The following is a 19,849-nucleotide window of genomic DNA, read 5'->3' as shown; positions in this document are numbered from 1 at the left end:
CAGCAAAAAACTAAGTATAAAAGCAGCAAAAAACTAAGTATAAAAGCAGCAAAAAACTAAGTATAAAAGCAGCAAAAAACTAAGTATAAAAGCAGCAAAAAACTAAGTATAAAAGCAGCAAAAAACTAAGTATAAAAGCAGCAAAAAACTAAGTATAAAAGCAGCAAAAAACTAAGTATAAAAGCAGCAAAAAACTAAGTATAAAAGCAGCAAAAAACTAAGTATAAAAGCAGCAAAAAACTAAGTATAAAAGCAGCAAAAAACTAAGTATAAAAGCAGCAAAAAACTAAGTATAAAAGCAGCAAAAAACTAAGTATAAAAGCAGCAAAAAACTAAGTATAAAAGCAGCAAAAAACTAAGTATAAAAGCAGCAAAAAACTAAGTATAAAAGCAGCAAAAAACTAAGTATAAAAGCAGCAAAAAACTAAGTATAAAAGCAGCAAAAAACTAAGTATAAAAGCAGCAAAAAACTAAGTATAAAAGCAGCAAAAAACTAAGTATAAAAGCAGCAAAAAACTAAGTATAAAAGCAGCAAAAAACTAAGTATAAAAGCAGCAAAAAACTAAGTATAAAAGCAGCAAAAAACTAAGTATAAAAGCAGCAAAAAACTAAGTATAAAAGCAGCAAAAAACTAAGTATAAAAGCAGCAAAAAACTAAGTATAAAAGCAGCAAAAAACTAAGTATAAAAGCAGCAAAAAACTAAGTATAAAAGCAGCAAAAAACTAAGTATAAAAGCAGCAAAAAACTAAGTATAAAAGCAGCAAAAAACTAAGTATCAGTGTCAACAGTTATGCTTCTTCATGCTATATACCACTCATTTAGATATCACCTTCCCTAGACACTATCCTGTAGACAGGGACTCATTATTAAAGCTCATATCTGAATAGAGGTTTTTTAAGCTTTCAGCAAATAATTGATCTAGTTTACATCTGTTATCAAATCAGTATCATGAGGTTGAAGTGTAAGTACAGCATCAGAAACATGACTGCATTTACCCAAATCCTTTATAGGTGACTTCACTGCTCATCTTTATCTGTTCACCTCCAGAAAAAAATAAACTAATGGACCTTTTGCAGGAGTAAGGAGAAGAATGGCACTCAGGATCATTATTCACCTGCCAAATAAAATTGCTAGCTTTAAAGTCAAGATTTTAGTCAAACTCTTCATAATCTACATCACACAACTAATACTCCAAATCCCACCCTCAGCATGTAAACAAGCAGTTTGGCCCTATTCTTCCCCAAAAACCTGAGTACAATTAGCACTCTTTTTAAAACACCTTTTTTGCAACAGCAGGTTTTGAAACTACACACATCTGTTTCCTTCCAGCTATTTACATTTTGCACAGTAGTAACTGATAGCCCATATTACATAGGAATTACATCTAGGTTACATTCTAGAATCTCACACTATCCTCATAAGTAATTTTTTTAAACTCTAAATATTAATGCACTATTATCAAGCTCAAAAACACCTAAAAGGAATGAAAACATGCAGTCCCTACCTGTATGGAAAAACTCTGTTCATCTAATTCAGTGTGTCTCACGAGCGTATATGTGGATTTTCCAGAAAAATAATAATAGAGTCCATCAAAAGTTTCAAAATTATATTGACCCCATGTTCTGCATATATGATCTCTCTCAGCACCTGTATTATACACTAACAGAAGGAAAGTCACTTCAGAAGCACAACTGGTTTTCAGATTCAGTCTGTAGTTGAGATGTACGTATGTGGTATGCTATGAAATATTACCACAGAAAAGAGAGGGGAAAAGTACTAGGGCACAAATGAACCTTTAGGCAGAGGGTAGTTGTGGGAACTCAATTATAACCCCAGAAATCCAGTTAGTTTTCTCTCTTTACACACCTGTCTGGCATCTTGGTCCAGTTGCATTAAACCGACTGCAGTTGCACAGCTCTCTGTAGACACACTCACCTCCATTAAAACAAGTAAATGAATCTGAGTGGAAAAAACAAGGCATATTAAAAATAAATTACAATAATTTTCATTCTTAAGACCCAGTTCTGTCACCAAGTGTAACTCCATGAATGACAGCAGATGCTGGCTTAGCATTTAATTGTCCAGGAGAATCCCACAGGACTCAAACAGGAAACATACTGCAAAAGCTTCACTTCATGAAATACAATCAGATTAAGTAAATCTGTTGCACATTTAGAGAAGCCCAATCAAAACGGCTGTGATATCTGTTAGCCTGATATGTTTTTAGTCCCTTAAGCAAGGAACAGAGAAAATGAGTAAGTGTTACACAAAAAAACCCCACAGTGCCTATATCCTTATATAAAAGACTGCTACAAATAACACTGCATAGGTAAGCTCTACCAGGATGAAAGCATACCACCCTAGAAATACACATCTGAAACTCCAGCTATAAATCTTCCACCTGCATGCCCTCCTTCCACCTTACAGCTTCTATGTATACCAACCACAAACACTTTCCATAAAGACACAGACCACTGCTTTTTAATTCTATTAGTGACAAACTCTGAAGCAAAGAAAAATCACATGCTTAAGTGTAGTGAGCCTACTGTAGCGAAAGCAAGCTCCCTAACTCACAATGACAGCTTTGGGCTTGGTGGAGGGAGGGGTGTTGGATTTTTTATTTTATTTTCCCTGGGAAGATCCACATTAAAATCTGACAAAACAAATTTTCACAGTCCATGGAGAGACGTGCACACAAAGAAACAAACCTTATTGGTATTAAATTTAGACTTTGTGGATAATTACTTTTCTAACAATGATAATATGTCTAAAAGATAAAATATGAGCAAAATAAGTCTTTTTAAGACAGTATTTTAATTTTCATATTATACAATCATAGCAACTTTTGTGTTTGGAGAATAGAAACTGAGATTGCATGTGTTGCAGGCAAGCAGACAAGTTGCTCAGAAGAAATTACTTCAGGAAGAGGAACTGAAGACTCAGCCTTCTTGCTTCCTTTATCTTTATAAACACATCATTCTCAAAAAATAACCTTTTACATGGAACTTTTAAGTGCTGTCCTGAAAACCAGAATTGATCCTGAAATTGTCCTGAAAATAGATTGATCTTTTCTTTCATTTCAGTAAAACTCTTGCTTATGAAATACCTAATCATCAGTAGTACACACAGAGGTCCTAACCTTGATTACCTTTAGCCTTCTGAGAAATCTTTCCTCAAGAGGGTCTAAACCTTCCTGATGCAGGCAAAATAAAGCAAGGTCCACTTCTGACAATCCAAATAAATGGTACCATTTATTTGGTTTTGATAAAATTAGATTTCAAAGAAAGCCTTCTAGGATACAGAACACTGCTTTACCATTTCATGGGTCACACCACCATTAGGTTTTGTTCTCATTATACATACATGAAAAGCACAAACTCCCTAAGTAGATTCTGAACTGCTTTACAGAATGGTTGAAGTTTTTTTTATAAACTGATTGCAAGGCAACAAATACTTTCTAACAAGTCAAGAGTTAATCATTGACATCCTACCACCATTAAATGGATGCTGAATTCTCAATTCCCACAATAACATCAGAAAAATAAACTAATTTCAAAGGTTGTTTTCTCCCTACCTATTTTTCTTCCCTCTTCTAGCAGTTCATTTTAGTCATGTGTAACCAATACCAGTTTCCTATCAATATCTTTCACAGCACATATTTAGCTTACCTTGCTACAAGAGAACATCAGTAGAAGCACCATTACAGAAGTCAGTGAGCCATCCTTTCTTACCACAAGCTTTAAATACATTAAACTAACCCAAAGGCAAGCTGCACATAGGGGGTATCCTGTGAGTGTATGCTAGCCAAAAGCAACTAGACTCCAATAACAATCAGAAACAGCATTTTTAGCTAGCTGTAATGCTAGAATGAAGAAAACATCAGAAAACCTACATTGTACCATAACAAAAAAAAAAAGAGCTTACATGTTCATCTACTTTAGACCATGTGATTTTACAAAATATTATCTTCAGTTACAAGTTTACAGAATCCTTGTTTACTGAGTTCTGCCAAAAATTGTCAGTACAGTTTATCAGTGTTTATATAGTCATTTCCATTTGCAAACTCATTATAAATACTAATTACTTACATGAAAACTTTTTAAATAGCTAAACAATTTTGATACCTCTGTTTTCAATAAACACTATCCCCTCCCCCATCTGCAAAAAAGAAGGAAAAAGAAAAAGAAGGCCACACTGAAAAGAACAAGGCAGGCAGGCAAAGTAAAAGAGAGCATTCCTTCGCCTACCAAACCCATACATCCTGCTCCTTTCCCTGTCTGGCAAGCATGAGTTTAATTTATAAATTAATGTAACCACCATGTGGAAAGATCCTTACTTATTCTGTCTGAACGACCTCATTTACATACTCACAGCGACCAATCTTGCTACTAACACAGAATATTTATTCCTCTTGTCAAGAGAGGCAGACATTGATCTCTTTCATCTTGAGTGTTGTAAGACCTTTGTAATCAGTTCTGTAAACAGAACTTCTCTGTTCTTTGCTTCTCCACAATTATGCCCTACTGCCTGTCCAGTTACAATAATCTGCAATTAGACTGCAAGTCATGTTCCTCTGAGTTGTAGGGGAAGGTAGCCCCCTTTTGATGTTTCAAGTTGAATGATTCTCCTTTAAGGTTGGCTCAGGTAACCTGCTTCGAGCCACATTTATTCAGATCACGCACACAGTCCACTGATCTGGGGAGCCCTTCTGTCACTGGGAAGGATCTCCCTTCCTCCCTTCTAGAGAGAAAGAGGATTGGTCAAGTTTCACTTGGAAGTCAAATGATTCAATGATGAGCCTATTCCTCTTTATGAAGTTCTCTTCTGTCTGTGTATGTATGAGTCTTAGAAAACATGATCAATATAGCTCTTGTAGCCTTCTTTACATAGAAGAACTCAGTCTGCAAAGACTTGTTACCTTTCATCAGGTAATGAGAAGAATACAGGGTTGCTTCAGATCACATTTAGTGATCTTACTACTTCAAACAATGTGGCTTCCCTTAATGATCCAATTCTGCTCAATTAACACAAAAATACTTCCTCAGATACCTGGAATAGCATCATGGAATGGTTTGTGTTGAAAGAGACCTTAAAGATCTTCTAACTCCAACCCCTCTGCCATGGGCAGGGACACCCTACATCAAAGGGTCAAGGTCATTAAAGGCATATAAGCTCTGTAAATAAGCTAGCCCATACAGTCATATGGGTTTAGGTCTCTCCTAGGGACACGAGAAACATTATAACACCTGTAGAAAGGGAATAAACATAAAAGGTCAAAATTAAGAAAGGTTATGGAATAATATTAATGTCCTTTGTTATCTGAACGTTATCTCTATTAAAAAGTTCTTAGCTCCTTTTTTCCCTTAGACACTATACCAGATGAGTGCATTGGGTTAGTATCTGAAATTGAAAACTGGTGGGATTTTTCTAGCAGCAAGTGCTAGGCCTAAGTAATGTGATTCAACTCACATAAGTAATAATGTGATTTTAACCAGTCATGCCATAACAACCTGCAAGGCTCTCTGATAACATGGCCATTGTTAGCATGAAGCAACTTGTCTCAAATTCCTTCTTTACTGAACAGGGTGAAGACCTGGGAGCACCTTATAATGCAGGTCTGAATTCTTCCCTGCTCCTCTCATTGCTTAAATACTGAATAACCTGCAACCCCACTCAATATGTGGAGAGGGTTATTTTAGTCCCTTGTGCTGATTTCATCCCCCTTCTTAATTCCTCAGTATCAGGCAGCAAGAGCCTTCAGGCCAGAGCTGGCACACTGTGAGCAGTAGCAGAATCTCATGCCCATTATTTATTTCAGACCTTGAAAACCTGAGACTGTAATCTAGCCTGTTTGTTTCATTGCAAGCATTTCTGAAGGTAAGTGTCCAAGCCTCACAGAGGTGATTACTGCTGTTGCTCTCTGAAAAGAGATACTCTGGTAGTATCATGTAGGCTTGTTGAGAGGAAGTTCCAAAATCCACTTTGAAATACAGAAGTCTCACCCAACTCTGGCAGGCCTTTCAAATGCACCTCACCTGGGCTCTAAGCTCAAGTTCTGCTAATTTCATATTGTAACTGTTCAAAGGCATCTTGCATCTTCATCAAAATATGCATTTATTCTCACATGCTATTATAGATGTAATATATTTTGTGGGTTGGTATCTGTGATATTGTGTCCACTTCATTATGCTTTCTTACACTGTTACTTCTCTAGTGAGTACTTAAGAACTCTTGAATTGATTTCAGTTGCAAATCAGGTTTGCTCGCCCATTATTTTTTTCTTCTTAATTTATATAGAGACTTCATTACACTTGAGAAGGAAGACTTTAACCTATCTTTCTGGTAAAAAAAAAAAACCACAACAAAAAAAACCCACACACCAGAAACTTGACTATTTCATATATCTACAGAATGGAGCAAATCCCAGTCCCTGGACAAAGTTATAGCAGCTTGCATCTCTTCAAATAGGAAGGTTCAAAGCAAAGCTACTGTTCTAAGCATTCAGAGCATGTTACCAAAACCCTTGTGCATAGCAGATCAGGTTGTTGTTTTTTTTAATGTCTGTTGCACACAGACAACAATGGCTTCTAGTTCCCACACTGAGTTTCCTGGGATTTAAAAAGGAAACTTAGGAGGTATTCAACTCTTCACAAGGAGTTTAATAATCCTGGTTGTATTTGTCTTCAAGTATGGGCATTCACCAATAATTTTCAATGCTCATTTTCAGCAACATTGTCTTGCCAAAGCAAATATATGAGAAATGGAAAATTTATGAAATATTTTTGCCCACTGAAATACGAGTTAGAGAGAAACCAGGAAGCTTATCATATTACATCTGCAGAGGGCAATGAAACCTCATTCTTGCCATCCTAAGTACATCCTCCTTTCAAAGTTGAGATGTGATGAGTTAGCATGAGATACTTGCTACCCATTTCATTCTCCCTCATTCTTGATTCTTCTTACTTTCCTTAAATATCAGACCTATTTCAGAAGCAATAAACTCAAACATAAGCCCTTTTCACGAGTTCTGTTGAAGTAGTACAATGCATCTTAAATGTTTTGTTGGTTTTTTTTCCAACTGATTGCTCTGAAGCAGAACATGAAATCCCATTGGTTTGTTTTGACTGTATTTGACTTTAAATTCATTAAATCCCCTAAGTCCCATTAAAGGAATTTCCACTTGGCAAAAAATAAACCCAGGGAACCAAACAAGTTTCTCAGCACAATTTGCACATCTTCTCTTTGGAAGCTGCTTTATTTGATTAAAAAAAAAAAAAATTAAAAAAGGGAGAGAGCGCTAAGAGAAGAACTTGGTCAATAAGCTGGTGCAACCCTTAAAAGCAGAAGTTTACTGGTATGGACCACTACATTTGCAGAGCAATTTTATCATACAAAATATATTTGAGGTATTTTTCATATACTGGAGAGGTCTATAGGTAAGAGGTTTCATTTGAAGCATTTCATGCTTCTTTAAACTCTTTTATTATTCCTTCACATTCAGATACACACTTCTCAAAAGCTTCTTAAAACCGTGGGTATTAAAGCAATTCAAAGTTTATGTAGATGACATAATCCTAATCAGAATTTGTACGAGTCCAGATCAGTCTTAGATTTTGTGCTGTAAAGCCAGAGGGGTGGGGGGAAGCAAACCCAGACTCCTCAAAATAGTAGGTAAGTCTCAAATCCAATGCAACCAATGAGGTTGACTGAAGAGAAACTAGAAGTTTTGCATCACTATAATTACTTTGTCTCATGTTTCTCCTTTGTACAAAGTAAGCATGACACAGCCTCTACAGAAGAGCTAACACAGAGGATCTTTACTCGTGAGGAAAGGGGTTTAAGCCTCTTCACTGCTGAAAACACAATGAAGCAAAAAATGCCAAGATGCAAATGCCCACCACTGCAAACTGGTGGCTAGGAGTACCTCATCCTGCTAACCCATAGGTTACACACAAAAAAGCATACACAGGTTACCTCAGCAAAAAGGTAACAAAATCTTCCCAGCACAGAAGAGATACAGGACAGGTGGCATCCAGGCAGCAATCCACACCTTTAAGTATATCACAACAAGAGCAGATTGCCTTGCTGAAAGCTTTTTGTTAGAAAAACTGCAGTTAAGAAACCATATTTCAAAAACAGGTGCAAACTTAAAGCTAGATCATATCCCACAATAAACTGTCGTACTCCTATAGTCCTTTGAGATCACTTAGTGTGTCCTTATCCTGAAGACCTGTATTAGCTATTTTAGTTCTTTTCTTCATAAAAATAATTAAATTATGCAGAATATAATGGGCAAATGAAGTTATTTCATATAAAAACAGAAACTGAACTTACTAGATGGCCCACATTTCATACTGTGAATTCTTCTGTTCCAAGATAAGGATATTGTAGTAGGTGAAGCATTCTGAATTGCCATTCCAAACTCCTTTCAAAGAAAGAACAAAAAAAGAAAGAAATCAGCAACTATAGCAAAGACAATTTAAAAATCTCTTCATGGACTATCAGTAAATTTGCCATATTTAGTAAGCTCAATGCTTCATATTGGCTTACTAAAAACTTAACAAAACCCACCATTTTAAAGTAAAAGGTATAGTCAATCTACTCCAGACTCCAATAAAGAAGCCTCAAAGTACATTATGTCAGAAGACAGTAGGCAGATTAAGTCAATATGCCTAAAAATGCATAACCAAACACTCTCCTCTCTGCCCTTCCCTGTACTCTTATATTGCTGCCTCTACACCATCACGTGTATTTAACAGAATTCTCAGTATAAATATTCTGCTGTTTTGGAAACTCTAATCACTCAGTTACAGTTATTTAAAATGCATTTTAAAGTATATGCATGCATCAATCATTAAACACCAATAATTAACAAAATCTGTTACAAGGTCCTAAATTCACACTATTTTCCAATAAGTTAATGGAAAACCCAGTAAAATAGACAGGTTTGTTCTATAGTGGCATTTTTTTTATGAAATTAAAAAAAAAATAAACAGGTTAGTTTTCAAAACATTTCTTATCTTCTTCATCTTTTCCTGTTGCTCTAGCATTCCAAAATGTATGACAGACTAAAGCTTTTATTCTCTTGTACTTCCTTTCTCATAAGCACTTCTGCCTTCGACAGTTAAGTAGAAAGACATCTTGAGTTTTCTTGAATTAATTCTCAACATTGTGATGATTTAAGCTTTGTTTTTCTCCAACAAACTGCCCTTAGGAATCCCAGTGTTTCCAGTCTATTAGACTTTGTAATAATTTTTATAAATTGGTCATGGCAACATTGACTCCCCCCCTCATTCTTGCCATCTTCATCTACTAATCCAAATTCCACTTCATTCTTCCATCAGTGGTGCCCATCACAAGCTTTCCACTCTTTCTGAACTCTAGTCATCTGTTTTGCCCAGGGATGGTACATAGTTTAGGTATGACATGTGAACAGAGAAGTTTCTTTCCATCTTCTTGCAAGCGCAAAGTTTTAGGACTTTACTTATAAACTTATGATCTTATCTATCCCATTTATAAACGAGACCAGGTACAAACTCAGTTATTTTATACAAAGAGGTATTGTATATAGTATTGGAAACTGGTTTTTAAGCTGCAACTTTGAAGGCCCCCATTCAAAGAAACTGGTGAACAAAGACAAATCACCTTAAAGCGAGCATTTTGATGATGGAAAGAAATACAACAGCACCTGAGCATGTATAACTTGTTAAACATTCTCCACTATTTTTCTTTGAGAGGAAACAATATCCAGGATAATTTACATATTACTCAGACAATAATTTCCATACTAGCTCTTGTAGAAAATATGCTTCAAAGAAATAATATTAACTTGTGCGTTTGGTGTGCACAAAGTTACGAGTCCTGTAAAATGTACTCTTATGAAGAAGGGAAAGGAGTACCAGCTTTGCTCTATGAAGATGCCTTAGAGAGTTCTTCAAAACTTAAATACTTACATTTCCTTAAGAAATAGAAAAAGACAAGCCAGCAATACATCAAATCACAATTCAGCCTTTATGATGTACTTGAGAAAACAGAAAAAGCATAAGAGCAGACCTGCTTAGCCACATTACAAAAATCTGTTTCTGTTTTGCCATTCAGTTATATTGCAATGATTGAGACAGACAGAAGTACACCTCCCAATTAAAGTGCCTTTATTAAAACCACGTGGCTCATCTTCTCTATAACCTTGTATCTTTGTTCTAGGAATACCTATATCTAGGCTGAATAACATTTTTCTCCATTTAACGTGAACTTTTTGATTCTCAGAAGCCAATGACTTATGATAGCAAGTTCTTATCAACAAAGCATCTAATTATGTTTACTTACTACAGTAACACAAACACTACAGCCATTTCATACTATTTCTTCACCTCATGTAGAGCAGCAGCTATATCCTCTAATATATTTGTCTGCAGCACATTAATTATATAATACAATTTTCATTAACATAAATACAATGAAAACACAGTATCTGTCCACAAACAGCATTAGCAACATACACTAGATGTATGTATTCAGTAATACAATTAACCAAGCAAAGTATTTCCAAAACAACTGTACCAGCTATGTCATATATTTTTACTTAATGACTTGGTTAGACTTATTACATTCAATTTTAATGCCCTAGAGTTTTCACATTTAAGTATCTCAGTCCTTCGCTTGATTCTGCAAAGTCTTTTTAAAGTAGCAGGTGTTCTCTGTATTCTGAACACCTACTTAACCATTTTATGGAAAACTCATCTCAGAAGCTGTATCATTAACAAAGTCTTCATGGACATAGAATTCTGCAATGGGCTCAACCACCATCACTTGGTGTTGCTTTACCTCTTCCACTTAAGGAAGCTTATTAAAAGCAAGAACATGTAAAATGCATTGTTAGACTGTTCAAATGGCCAGAACAACTACTTTTCAGATTCTTAACTTTTTTAAACTATCATATTTTTCCCCCTTTCTTCTAGGTAGATTTCTTATTGAAGTTTTCTGCACAGGAGGCTAGCACAGATGGAAACAAAGAGACTACTACTGTATCTTGAGTTCTTGAGGATAAACATCAATCTGCAAGCCTTTGCTCTTATTGGTGGTTAAGTTTGTTACCTGTTTGCAGTTGTGGCACATTTTTCCCTCTGCTGAGCTTTTCCCAGAAAGAGCAGGGGCAAAGGAGAAAGAAAGGAAACTCCTGCAGAGCCACAAAAAAAAAAGGCTACAAAGTGAACTTTCCTTTTCCCACCCTCAAACAAGGGAGTGGGAACCACACACCCTAATTATATTTCAGCAAGACACCACGAATGATACAGTCAGGTTGCCAAGACAAACCACATCCAAAACCCCATACCGAGTTGTGGTGATCTGATACTGCCAGCTCTTTCACCAAGTAGTGAAAAGGCACAAAGCAATTTCTGCTGGACGGGCCAGACCAGGCTCCAGGCTTCTCTCGAGCAAAGATGCTTTGTTCAACATACAACTGTTTCTGAAAGAGCTGAAGGTCTAAACGCTGCCTTCCCTCACTAGCTACACACTTAAATCCCCATGTTTCCTTCCATTCATGACTGACAGTCCTCACGTCTGCGATAAAACACACATTCAACACTGCATGAAGGGCAAGTCCTGAAGAATCACAAAGGGTAGATCAGCCACCAGAAATACGGGTCATACCACGATCATGTACCGACATACTCAGGTAAGAGACGAGAAACAGATGGAGGTGACGGTGAGCACCTGTCCCTCAGGCCGGAGCTCGCCGGGCGGCCCAGCGCGGGAACGCCAGGCGCCATCTTGGGTGACGACAGGCGGCACGGCCTCCCCCGCTCGGCCCTGCTCGCAACGCGGGCCGAGACAGCCGGGCCCGGGCTGCTCCCCCAGGGCGGCTCCTCGGGGAGAAGCCGCATGTCCCGGCGGCCTCACTTCCCCGAGGAGGCACCGCAGACCTCTCCCCAGCACCCGGCCCGCGCTCCCTACCTGCGTCGCCGCGGCGCGGCCACCCCCTCTGCGAGATCCCGCGGCGCTGCCTCGGCTGAGAGCAGGAGAAAAAGACAAGGTTTGCTCGGTCCATACAGCCCACTCTGCCTCCAGGCTGTTGCCCGCCCGGCCGCGCACCGGCCTCGCTGTGCCCCCGCTGGCTCTTACCTGAGGAGCGGTAGTTCCCCACCGACGGGGAGCTGCGCCTGGGCGCCCCATGGCAACAAGGCTGGAAGGTAAAAGCAGCAGGTTAATGATGGCCGGGAGCGCCCCGTCCTCCCTCCTGCCCTCCCTCCCACCTCATCCCCTCACCCGGCGGCAGCCAGGCACACAGCAGCGCCCCAAGCAGCAGCCCGGCCTCCATGCGGGCTGGTCGGCGGCAGCAGCTCGCTGCGGACCCCGGCACCTGCCGCCACCTGCGCCCGAGGCTCATCCCGCCCCCCGAGGCGGGGCGGCCAAGGGTTTATCAGCCGCCTGCCCGCCTTCCCCTCCCCCGGCCCTTCCCCAGGCACCGGCCCTGGACACCGCCCCTCGCCGTGCAGCGGGGCTCCCGACCCCCGCCTGCCGCTGCCCCTTCAGCCCGGCGGTTCAGGCCCTGCTAACACTGTTCCCTGTCTGCCCGCGCTGGGCGCTGACCTTCCCGGCTCCACGCGCTTTATTTCCACTTTTCCACAATCGTAGGGTTCAGGAAACAAGTAGTGTCGCGGCTTCTCAGCAGAAGCTGAGCTTTCGGCGGTGGGGAGCAGTGTGAGGCTGCGCCTCGCCTCTAACGCCGGCTAAGCCGGGGCTTTGCCTTCGCTCCTGGGAAAACCGGCAGCTTGAGTAGAGCTGCTTGTGCTGGGAAGCAGCAAATGTTGTCTGTGCTAATAGGGAAACAGGTGTCAGAACTTGAGTAATGAAAGGCAGGAGTAAGACATTAACTGAGTACAGCACGCAGCTAATGCCTGTGCATTATTTTCATAGCTTCTTATAACTAATTTTTTCTCATCAATTGACACTTGGGTTTGGAGCTCTCTGTGGACTCTTTTCCAGGTTTATTCTTTTTTGTCTGAAAGTGATTAAATTTGCTGTCTGTTTTACCATCAATTATTTTTCTTTGCTTTTCTCTACCCTCTTCCTATTGCTGTTACCTTTTTTCTGTTATTTTCCCTTTCCCATCTGCTGCTGCCTCTCTCCCTGTCATTCTTCAGGTTTGCATATCTTATAACAGAAGCTTTAGAAGCTGCCCATACCAGGTGAGAAACTGTCTCAGATGAAAAGAGGCCTGTTCTGACTGCTTTGGGAAGTCTGTTAACAGTAAGTCATTAAAAAGATCTTTTTTCTGCCTTTGTAATTTGTCCCTGTGGATTGTGTTTCTTGCTGCAACAAGTGTTTCATTTCTAGTGAAATGATGGAAAACTAGTGATGTTTTCACTGAGAATTTTGTTCTCTCCTGTAAATGTTGGAGGGAAAATGTGTATTAGAGAAAAGAAAATGAGACAGAAAAGATATTCTTTAACAGCCTTTTCCCAATAATCCCAAAGAGATTTTTAGAATTATCTGCTAGCCTCAGGCTGTAACAGAACCAATCTACTCTGAATCCTTGGCTTTGGTGCACTTTCTCTGATCCATATTACATTAATGGAAGTAGAGAAAGTACATAAAAAGCAACAGGAATCAGTTTTCACAACACACATTTTAATGTATTTCTTTGCCCACTAAATTGGCTGCCCACTTTATTAATTTTCCCCTAATGCCACAAGTAGCAAACTGAAACTAGTTTAAAGCTAATTTAGATGCAATTTGATTTCTTGCTATACAAAATTTCATTATCCAAAACTAATAAACAGTCATCTGAAGTAATGGAAACTTCAGAACCATCCAATACATTTTCTTATTATCACACTTCCAGTTTTGGAGCATGGGATAGCTTTGTGGTTTGGTTTTCTTTGTATTTATGCACAGTAGAGCACAGGATTTCATGTCTAAAGGAGCTCATGTAGGTTATGAAGGTTATCATACAAAAATAATTAAACAGATCCTAGTTTGGTTTTGGAAGTATGGAATTTTTTGTGTTCATCCAAGTTTCCACTCTGTTGGAAGGAGGAGTAGGTAGGCTACCTGTGCTTCTGTAAACCCTGCTCTCCCTGAAGTTATGTGGATAGAGCTGATTCTGCAGGGAGAGTAAGGGACACAGCTTGGCTGCTCTCCTCCGCCTGTTACCAGCCTTGATTGCAGAAGTCATTATTATGATGTACTGTGTGAGGGAAAAGTCAGCCCAAGACAAAATTACCTTAAAGGGATTAGTCTGAAATAGGCTCCATTTCAGATACTTGGAGCTTGATTTTTATGCTGTTATTCAGTGGACAAGTCAGGCTATATTTGTAAACAACAATGTTCTGATAGTGGGAAAATGCTGATGAAAATCTGTCTTAGGCAGTGGTCTCTCAGATTCACCCTGCTTAGCTGAAAATAAAAAATTGAGATTATTTGCACTAGAGGTAATTTATTGAAACAATTATTTTTTTTTTCCCCTCCAGTGCCTTAAATTTCATATCTTTGTGCTTTTCTTAAATAGTTGGGCTAGTGACATACATACCTACAAACATAAAAGAGATGTTTCAGTGTGAGAAGCTACCTGAGAAGCACCAGTTGTAAAAACCAGCCCAGGGAAGAGGCGGCCGGTGCGAGACGAGGTACCGCACTGGGGGAGGGGACAGGGCGGCTTTTACTTTTTATTTCTCTTTTGCTTTGGCCTTAAACAACCAAAACTTGGAGGTGTCAAAGAGGTTATCGCTGCCCTGCGGCTCGTAACCCTAAAGCAGCGAGACAGGCGAGAGGCGGAGGAGAAGGACGACGGGGGCTGCGGTAAACGGCGGCGGGAGCGAGCGACTGCCGCACCTTCCCCGCCCCGGGGCGCGGCCTCGCCGGCGCAGCCTCTCCGCGCAGCGCCCGCACCCGCGCAGCGACACCGCATCCGCGCACCATGGAGCGCCGGGTGGCCCGTGAATTCCGGCACAAGGTAGGAGAGCGGGGCCGCGGGGCTCACGGACACGCGAGGTCCCTTCCCTGGGCGAGCAGGGGCTGCGGGCGCAGCTGCTCCCCGCGGCGTGAGCAGGAGGCGAAGCGCCGGGCTGGGATCCGGCCCCGCTGGGCCCGGGGCTTCTGCCGGCCCTGCCCGTGTGCCCGAGGGAGCGACGGGGAAGGGAGGGGATTTGACGGTGCCAGTGACGCGAAAAAGCGTGTGGCAGCCTCCTGTGCGGCTGGTTGTACATTTAACTCAAAAAAAAAAGGGGAGAGAAAAGGAAGAAGGTGCCCCGATGCATGACTTTTTTTCAGGGCTTGTTATTTTATACTAATAAAATGTGAAAAGTGTTGCGCTCGGTCAAGTTCAGGGAAGGCAGAAGTGCAGGTGCTGAAGTCCAGGCCCGGGCAGTCCCATCTGCAGTCCTGCGCGCTGCCAGCTGTTGCTCAGATGATACTCAGCTCTACTTTAACATTCACGAGTGCAATTGTGCATGTGCAGTCATGTGCAAATGCACTTGATACATGGATCGACTTAGTATGCCTAGCACATTATTTTCTCATTTACCCAGTTAAGTAAGCACTCAGCAGAGTTCCAAGTTGTATGAGCAAAGTAAGCTCGAAAAGCTCCACTTAGGGAAGGGAGGGAAAGAATGGTTTATGCATTAAAGATACGTTTTTGCATAGCCATTTAGGACTCTATCAGGCTGAATTTTTTAGTACTGTTTTGTGGGGTTTATTTTTTTTTTATATTTGTTTGGGGTTTTGCTTTGTTTGGGTGTTTTTTGTAGGGGAGATTGTAGTTGGTTTGGTTGGTTTGGGTTTTTTGTCAGCTGTGGAATTGGTTTCTTCAGAGTAGTGTAATGTTGTGTTTTATAGAACTATCACCTGATAATAAAGCCATTCATTAAGAAATTGTTAGCAAGAAGTTGAGGGGCTGCAAAAATGACAAACTGAAGTTCAAAAACATTAATGACCAGAATACTGGGCAGTAAATACTACAGCCGTTTAGCAGGTTATTTCTGCCTTGCTACCTATTACTGTATAACTCAACAGTGGGTTGCGCAACATACCTATAAAGACTCTGGTTCCTAGGTGGATGGTTGCCCTCTTGAACTTTAAACCTTTTCCCTTCCATTGCTGCTGTAATGCATAAATCATTCTAGACCCACCCCTGATAACATAAGACTTATTGTCAGTGTTTGTTGATGCAAATAAGTAGGATGCATGTTTGAGTGAAAACTTTATGAGCTAGAGGATACTGGAAGAGGTCTTTGTTTTCAATTATTTTGTCTCATCCTGCTTCTAATGGCCTCTGTAGCAGTTGTAATGTCTTGGATACTTACTTTTTCTGTATTTAAGTAATGAAAAATCTCAGCCAGAGGGCAAGAGTTTCTGCAATTATTTGCCATTTTCATATATTTTTTAATCAGTTCTCCCTATCAATGAAGGAGCAATGCAAAATATATGTAAATATATCGGCCAGTTCTTCCATTTCCCTCAATAGTTTTTCAAAGGCTGTGTAGCTTAATTATAATTTTATGCTATTATTCAAAAGCTGACAGACTGGGCTAGTGTTAAGAGTAGTACATTACTGTAGTCTGAACTTTTTCCACACCAAAAAGTCCCTTTTTCCCAAACAGCATCTATTCTACTGAATAAACTTATATGAACTTGTGGCCAGATTTTATTTTTCTTTTGTTTGTACGTGCAGTTTTTGTGATGACTCCTTATTAATTTATATGAAACCCAGTGAAATGTACATATTAAGAATGGAGCATAAGCAGCTCTATTTTATTTTTTTTTCTAGAATTGTAAATTATACAACTACTATGAAGATACCTTTCTAGTAGTATTTAAGTACCCTTAAATAATCACAGAAAAGTTGAGGTTGAAGACACCTCTGGAGATCATCTGCCCTAACCCCTATGCTCAAGTATGGCCAACTAGATAGAGCAGGTTGCCCAGGACTCTGTCAAGATTATTTTTTTAATATTCTCAGTTTGAAAGCTGTGAAATCATCTATCCCATATCTCTGCAGTTATTTTCTCAAGGATTAGAGAGGTGTTAAAATACTTCTCTGATCCAAGTTACACCATGTCACAACTGCTAGTTGTTTTGTTTTTTTCTTAACACGCAGGGGCATGATCTTTTATAATTTACAAAATTAGAATCAGCTCTTAAAAGCTAATGATGGGTTTAGGTGAAGTGTATGCCTTCCATGAGGCTCTTTCCAAAGGAGTTAATGAATTAGGAAAATGGCAAGAGTTGCAGGTTGCTACGATGAAGTGGTAATTGGTGAAACAGAAGATAACAGGAGAAGAATGACCTAATTAGAGAGATGGCTCGGGAAGATTAACCCACCTGTAGCATTCTGAATATATAAGAGGTCATGTGGGTGTTTGTTTTTGTCAGAGGATGAGGAAGTTGCTGGTGCGGGGTGAGAAAGTTCAGGAATTAAACAGGAAAACTTAAAGTTGCCTGAGAAGAAATGGCAGTATTTAGATATGGCCCTCAGGTTCATGTGAGGGACTGAGGATGTGTCCATCAGCTAGCATATCAGAAGAAAAATGCGATGTATTACTGTCAAGCAGTCTTGTCTTTCATGTAGCATTTTGGCCTTTAGGTGTTTTGAAAGTGTCTTTTTCCAGAAGAGACAAGTAATCGAAAACCACCTGTAAGTGGAGTCTTGCTGGCTTTAGAGAGACAGAAGGGACAAAGGAAATATGAAGCATGTGTTTAGTTTAGAATATAATGCAAACCATTGCAAACCTAGAAAGAAAGGACCTTTCTTTAAGTATGCAAATTGGGCCTCAGACTTCACATTACAGTAATATTAGCCTTTAGGTCAGATGTAGATTGTTTTCCTAAACACTAAGCTTGTCCAAATGTAAAACTAATGTGATGACCTCTTGCTACAAGTAAGATCAGTGGGGGTCTCACTGTCATTGAATATAATTTGAACTCATATGAGAATTCTTGAATTGTTAGTTAGGGTTTTGTTTGTTTGTTTTTCCTTTATTTTACTGTAATTATCCAGGAGCAGGCATAGTAATGTGATACTGGTTTAAGTAAACGTTCTATTAGTGGGGGAGGAAAGAATAACTAGCAAGTTCTATCAGTTAAGAGCTGTCGCGAAGAGGAGCAGAAGTGTAGAAGTTTACATAATGTTAGAAGTGAGATCCTGAAATCAGTGATCTGGATGACAGAACATAGATTATAATAATCTCAGAGAGGTGGTTTTATCTGTGACACCATGTGCTACATTAATGAATGGCCAAAAAGGTTTCTGAAAACATTTATTCAACAGTACAGTGATTATCAGGTAAGGCAAATATGATACTATTGTAATAATATTGCAGTCAAGGGGAAATCTAGCATACAGAATATATCAGTATTTACCACCTTGTGTAACTGTTGTAATACTAATTTTAGGAAGTCTTGTAATAAGCTTCATATGGTGAGGCAATAATCTATGGCAAACATGTATTTATCTTTAAAAAAAAAAATATTTCCTTGTTGAAATCATTGCACTAAGGTTTAGGAGTTTGTGAAAGCCTTCTATGTGCAACATTTGTGGCTATTTAGTCAGAAATTTACAATAATGTCCTTGGGTTTTCAGGTGAATCTACTAATTGACAATGAAGCAGAGAAGGATTACCTTTACGATGTGTTGCGGCTCTACCACCAGTAAGATCCAGCTTTATATGTGTTTGTGTAAAATTCTACTAATGTTTTTAAGAGTAGAGAGTGAATACCCAAGATTTCATGTGAACTTTCTGCATGCTACTAAAAAACAGTTGAAGTAATCATTTTTATTCTGTTTAATTAAGTCTTATACTTTACAGCGTAGCCTGCAGACAAGGAAGCAGCGTGTCTCTATAATCACTCATAAAGTTACTTTGGTTTTATGACTTGGTAATTTTCTAGAAGAATTTGGTCATTTTGAATTGGGGAAGGAAAAAAAAGCAATTGGATAATAAAACTGTTCTTAGGAAACAGGAAGAGAGCATTAATACAATTAATTAATATTTCCAAATAATGCTTATATATATGCAGCAGAGGTTTTCATTGAGTTTGCTTTTCAAAGTTTTTGCTACCTATTCAGATAAAAAAATTAAACTGTTTTGTCTGAAGCTGAAAAAAATTAGTCTGGGAATCTTTTTGGCATGTGTAACAACTGGCTTATTATGACATAATGGGAAAAAAATGGTAAGGTGATAGGCTTGTCACCAATCCTTTTGCTGAACTGATTTAAACCACAGTTGCTTGGGACCTGTATCATTACAAATGAGATCAGCATCTGATCCATTGTTTTTCAGAGAATATGAGAATGTATTTTCCACTCATCATAGACAAGTAGCTCTAATGGACATAGTTTCCATTAATATCTTATTTAATAGTGTCTTGGCTGAGTGAAAAATAGATGTTTCTATCTGATGTTTGCACTGAGCTATAGTTATGGGTGTATTCAGCTGCATATCTGATTCAGTTTCACTCAGGTCTGTCAAATTGCTTTTCCATTCATAAAGCCTCTTGTTTGGAAAGCCAGTTGACTCAGTAGCTCTTAACTATTTAAAATCTTCTTACAGTTAAAAAGTTAACAATGCACATAGTAACTTTTCTTCAGTTTCCAAAATTTAAATAACTTAGGCAAAATTTCCAGCATCTCTGTTATCATATGTTGATGATGCATCACGGGTTTTTTAATACATTAAGTATTACGGGGGGGGGGGGCGGAATAATCTGTGCAGCAGCTGTTGAAGTTAACACTTAGTATCTCCTTCATTGTGAATAACATTTCCTGAAGTATTTGCCCTCTAGTCTCATGTAATATGCTTTCATGATCTGTATTTTTAGTGCACGTGCCTCAGAAATAGAGTAAGCTAG

The 19,849-nt window shown here is 39.2% G+C and overlaps 2 protein-coding genes across 4 annotated transcripts in view; one reads left to right on the top strand and one right to left on the bottom strand.

Annotated features, from left to right (window-relative positions):
• OTOG (otogelin) overlaps positions 1-12,320 on the bottom strand; it is a 102,864-nt gene extending 90,544 nt beyond the window's left edge. The window contains exons 1-7 of the mRNA XM_051622057.1: positions 12,269-12,320; positions 12,125-12,185; positions 11,957-12,011; positions 8,336-8,426; positions 1,868-1,960; positions 1,506-1,660; positions 997-1,115 (exon numbers count right to left, since the gene is read on the bottom strand). Coding sequence (XP_051478017.1) covers positions 997-1,115; positions 1,506-1,660; positions 1,868-1,960; positions 8,336-8,426; positions 11,957-12,011; positions 12,125-12,185; positions 12,269-12,320 — 626 coding nt within the window. The remainder of the gene's footprint in view (positions 1-996; positions 1,116-1,505; positions 1,661-1,867; positions 1,961-8,335; positions 8,427-11,956; positions 12,012-12,124; positions 12,186-12,268) is intronic.
• A 2,554-nt stretch (positions 12,321-14,874) lies between these two features.
• The window catches only part of USH1C (USH1 protein network component harmonin), a 49,506-nt gene continuing 44,531 nt past the window's right edge, over positions 14,875-19,849 (top strand). For all 3 annotated transcript variants that reach the window (XM_051621622.1, XM_051621620.1, XM_051621623.1), the window contains exons 1-2: positions 14,875-14,957; positions 18,582-18,649. In XM_051621622.1, coding sequence (XP_051477582.1) covers positions 14,922-14,957; positions 18,582-18,649 — 104 coding nt within the window. In that variant the 5' untranslated portion in view covers positions 14,875-14,921. The remainder of the gene's footprint in view (positions 14,958-18,581; positions 18,650-19,849) is intronic.

Source organism: Apus apus, chromosome 5, assembly GCF_020740795.1.
Source record: "Apus apus isolate bApuApu2 chromosome 5, bApuApu2.pri.cur, whole genome shotgun sequence".
NCBI lineage: Eukaryota > Metazoa > Chordata > Aves > Apodiformes > Apodidae > Apus > Apus apus.
The sequence above is the reverse complement of the archived record's forward strand: the minus strand, read 5'-3'. Positions and strand labels throughout refer to the sequence as shown.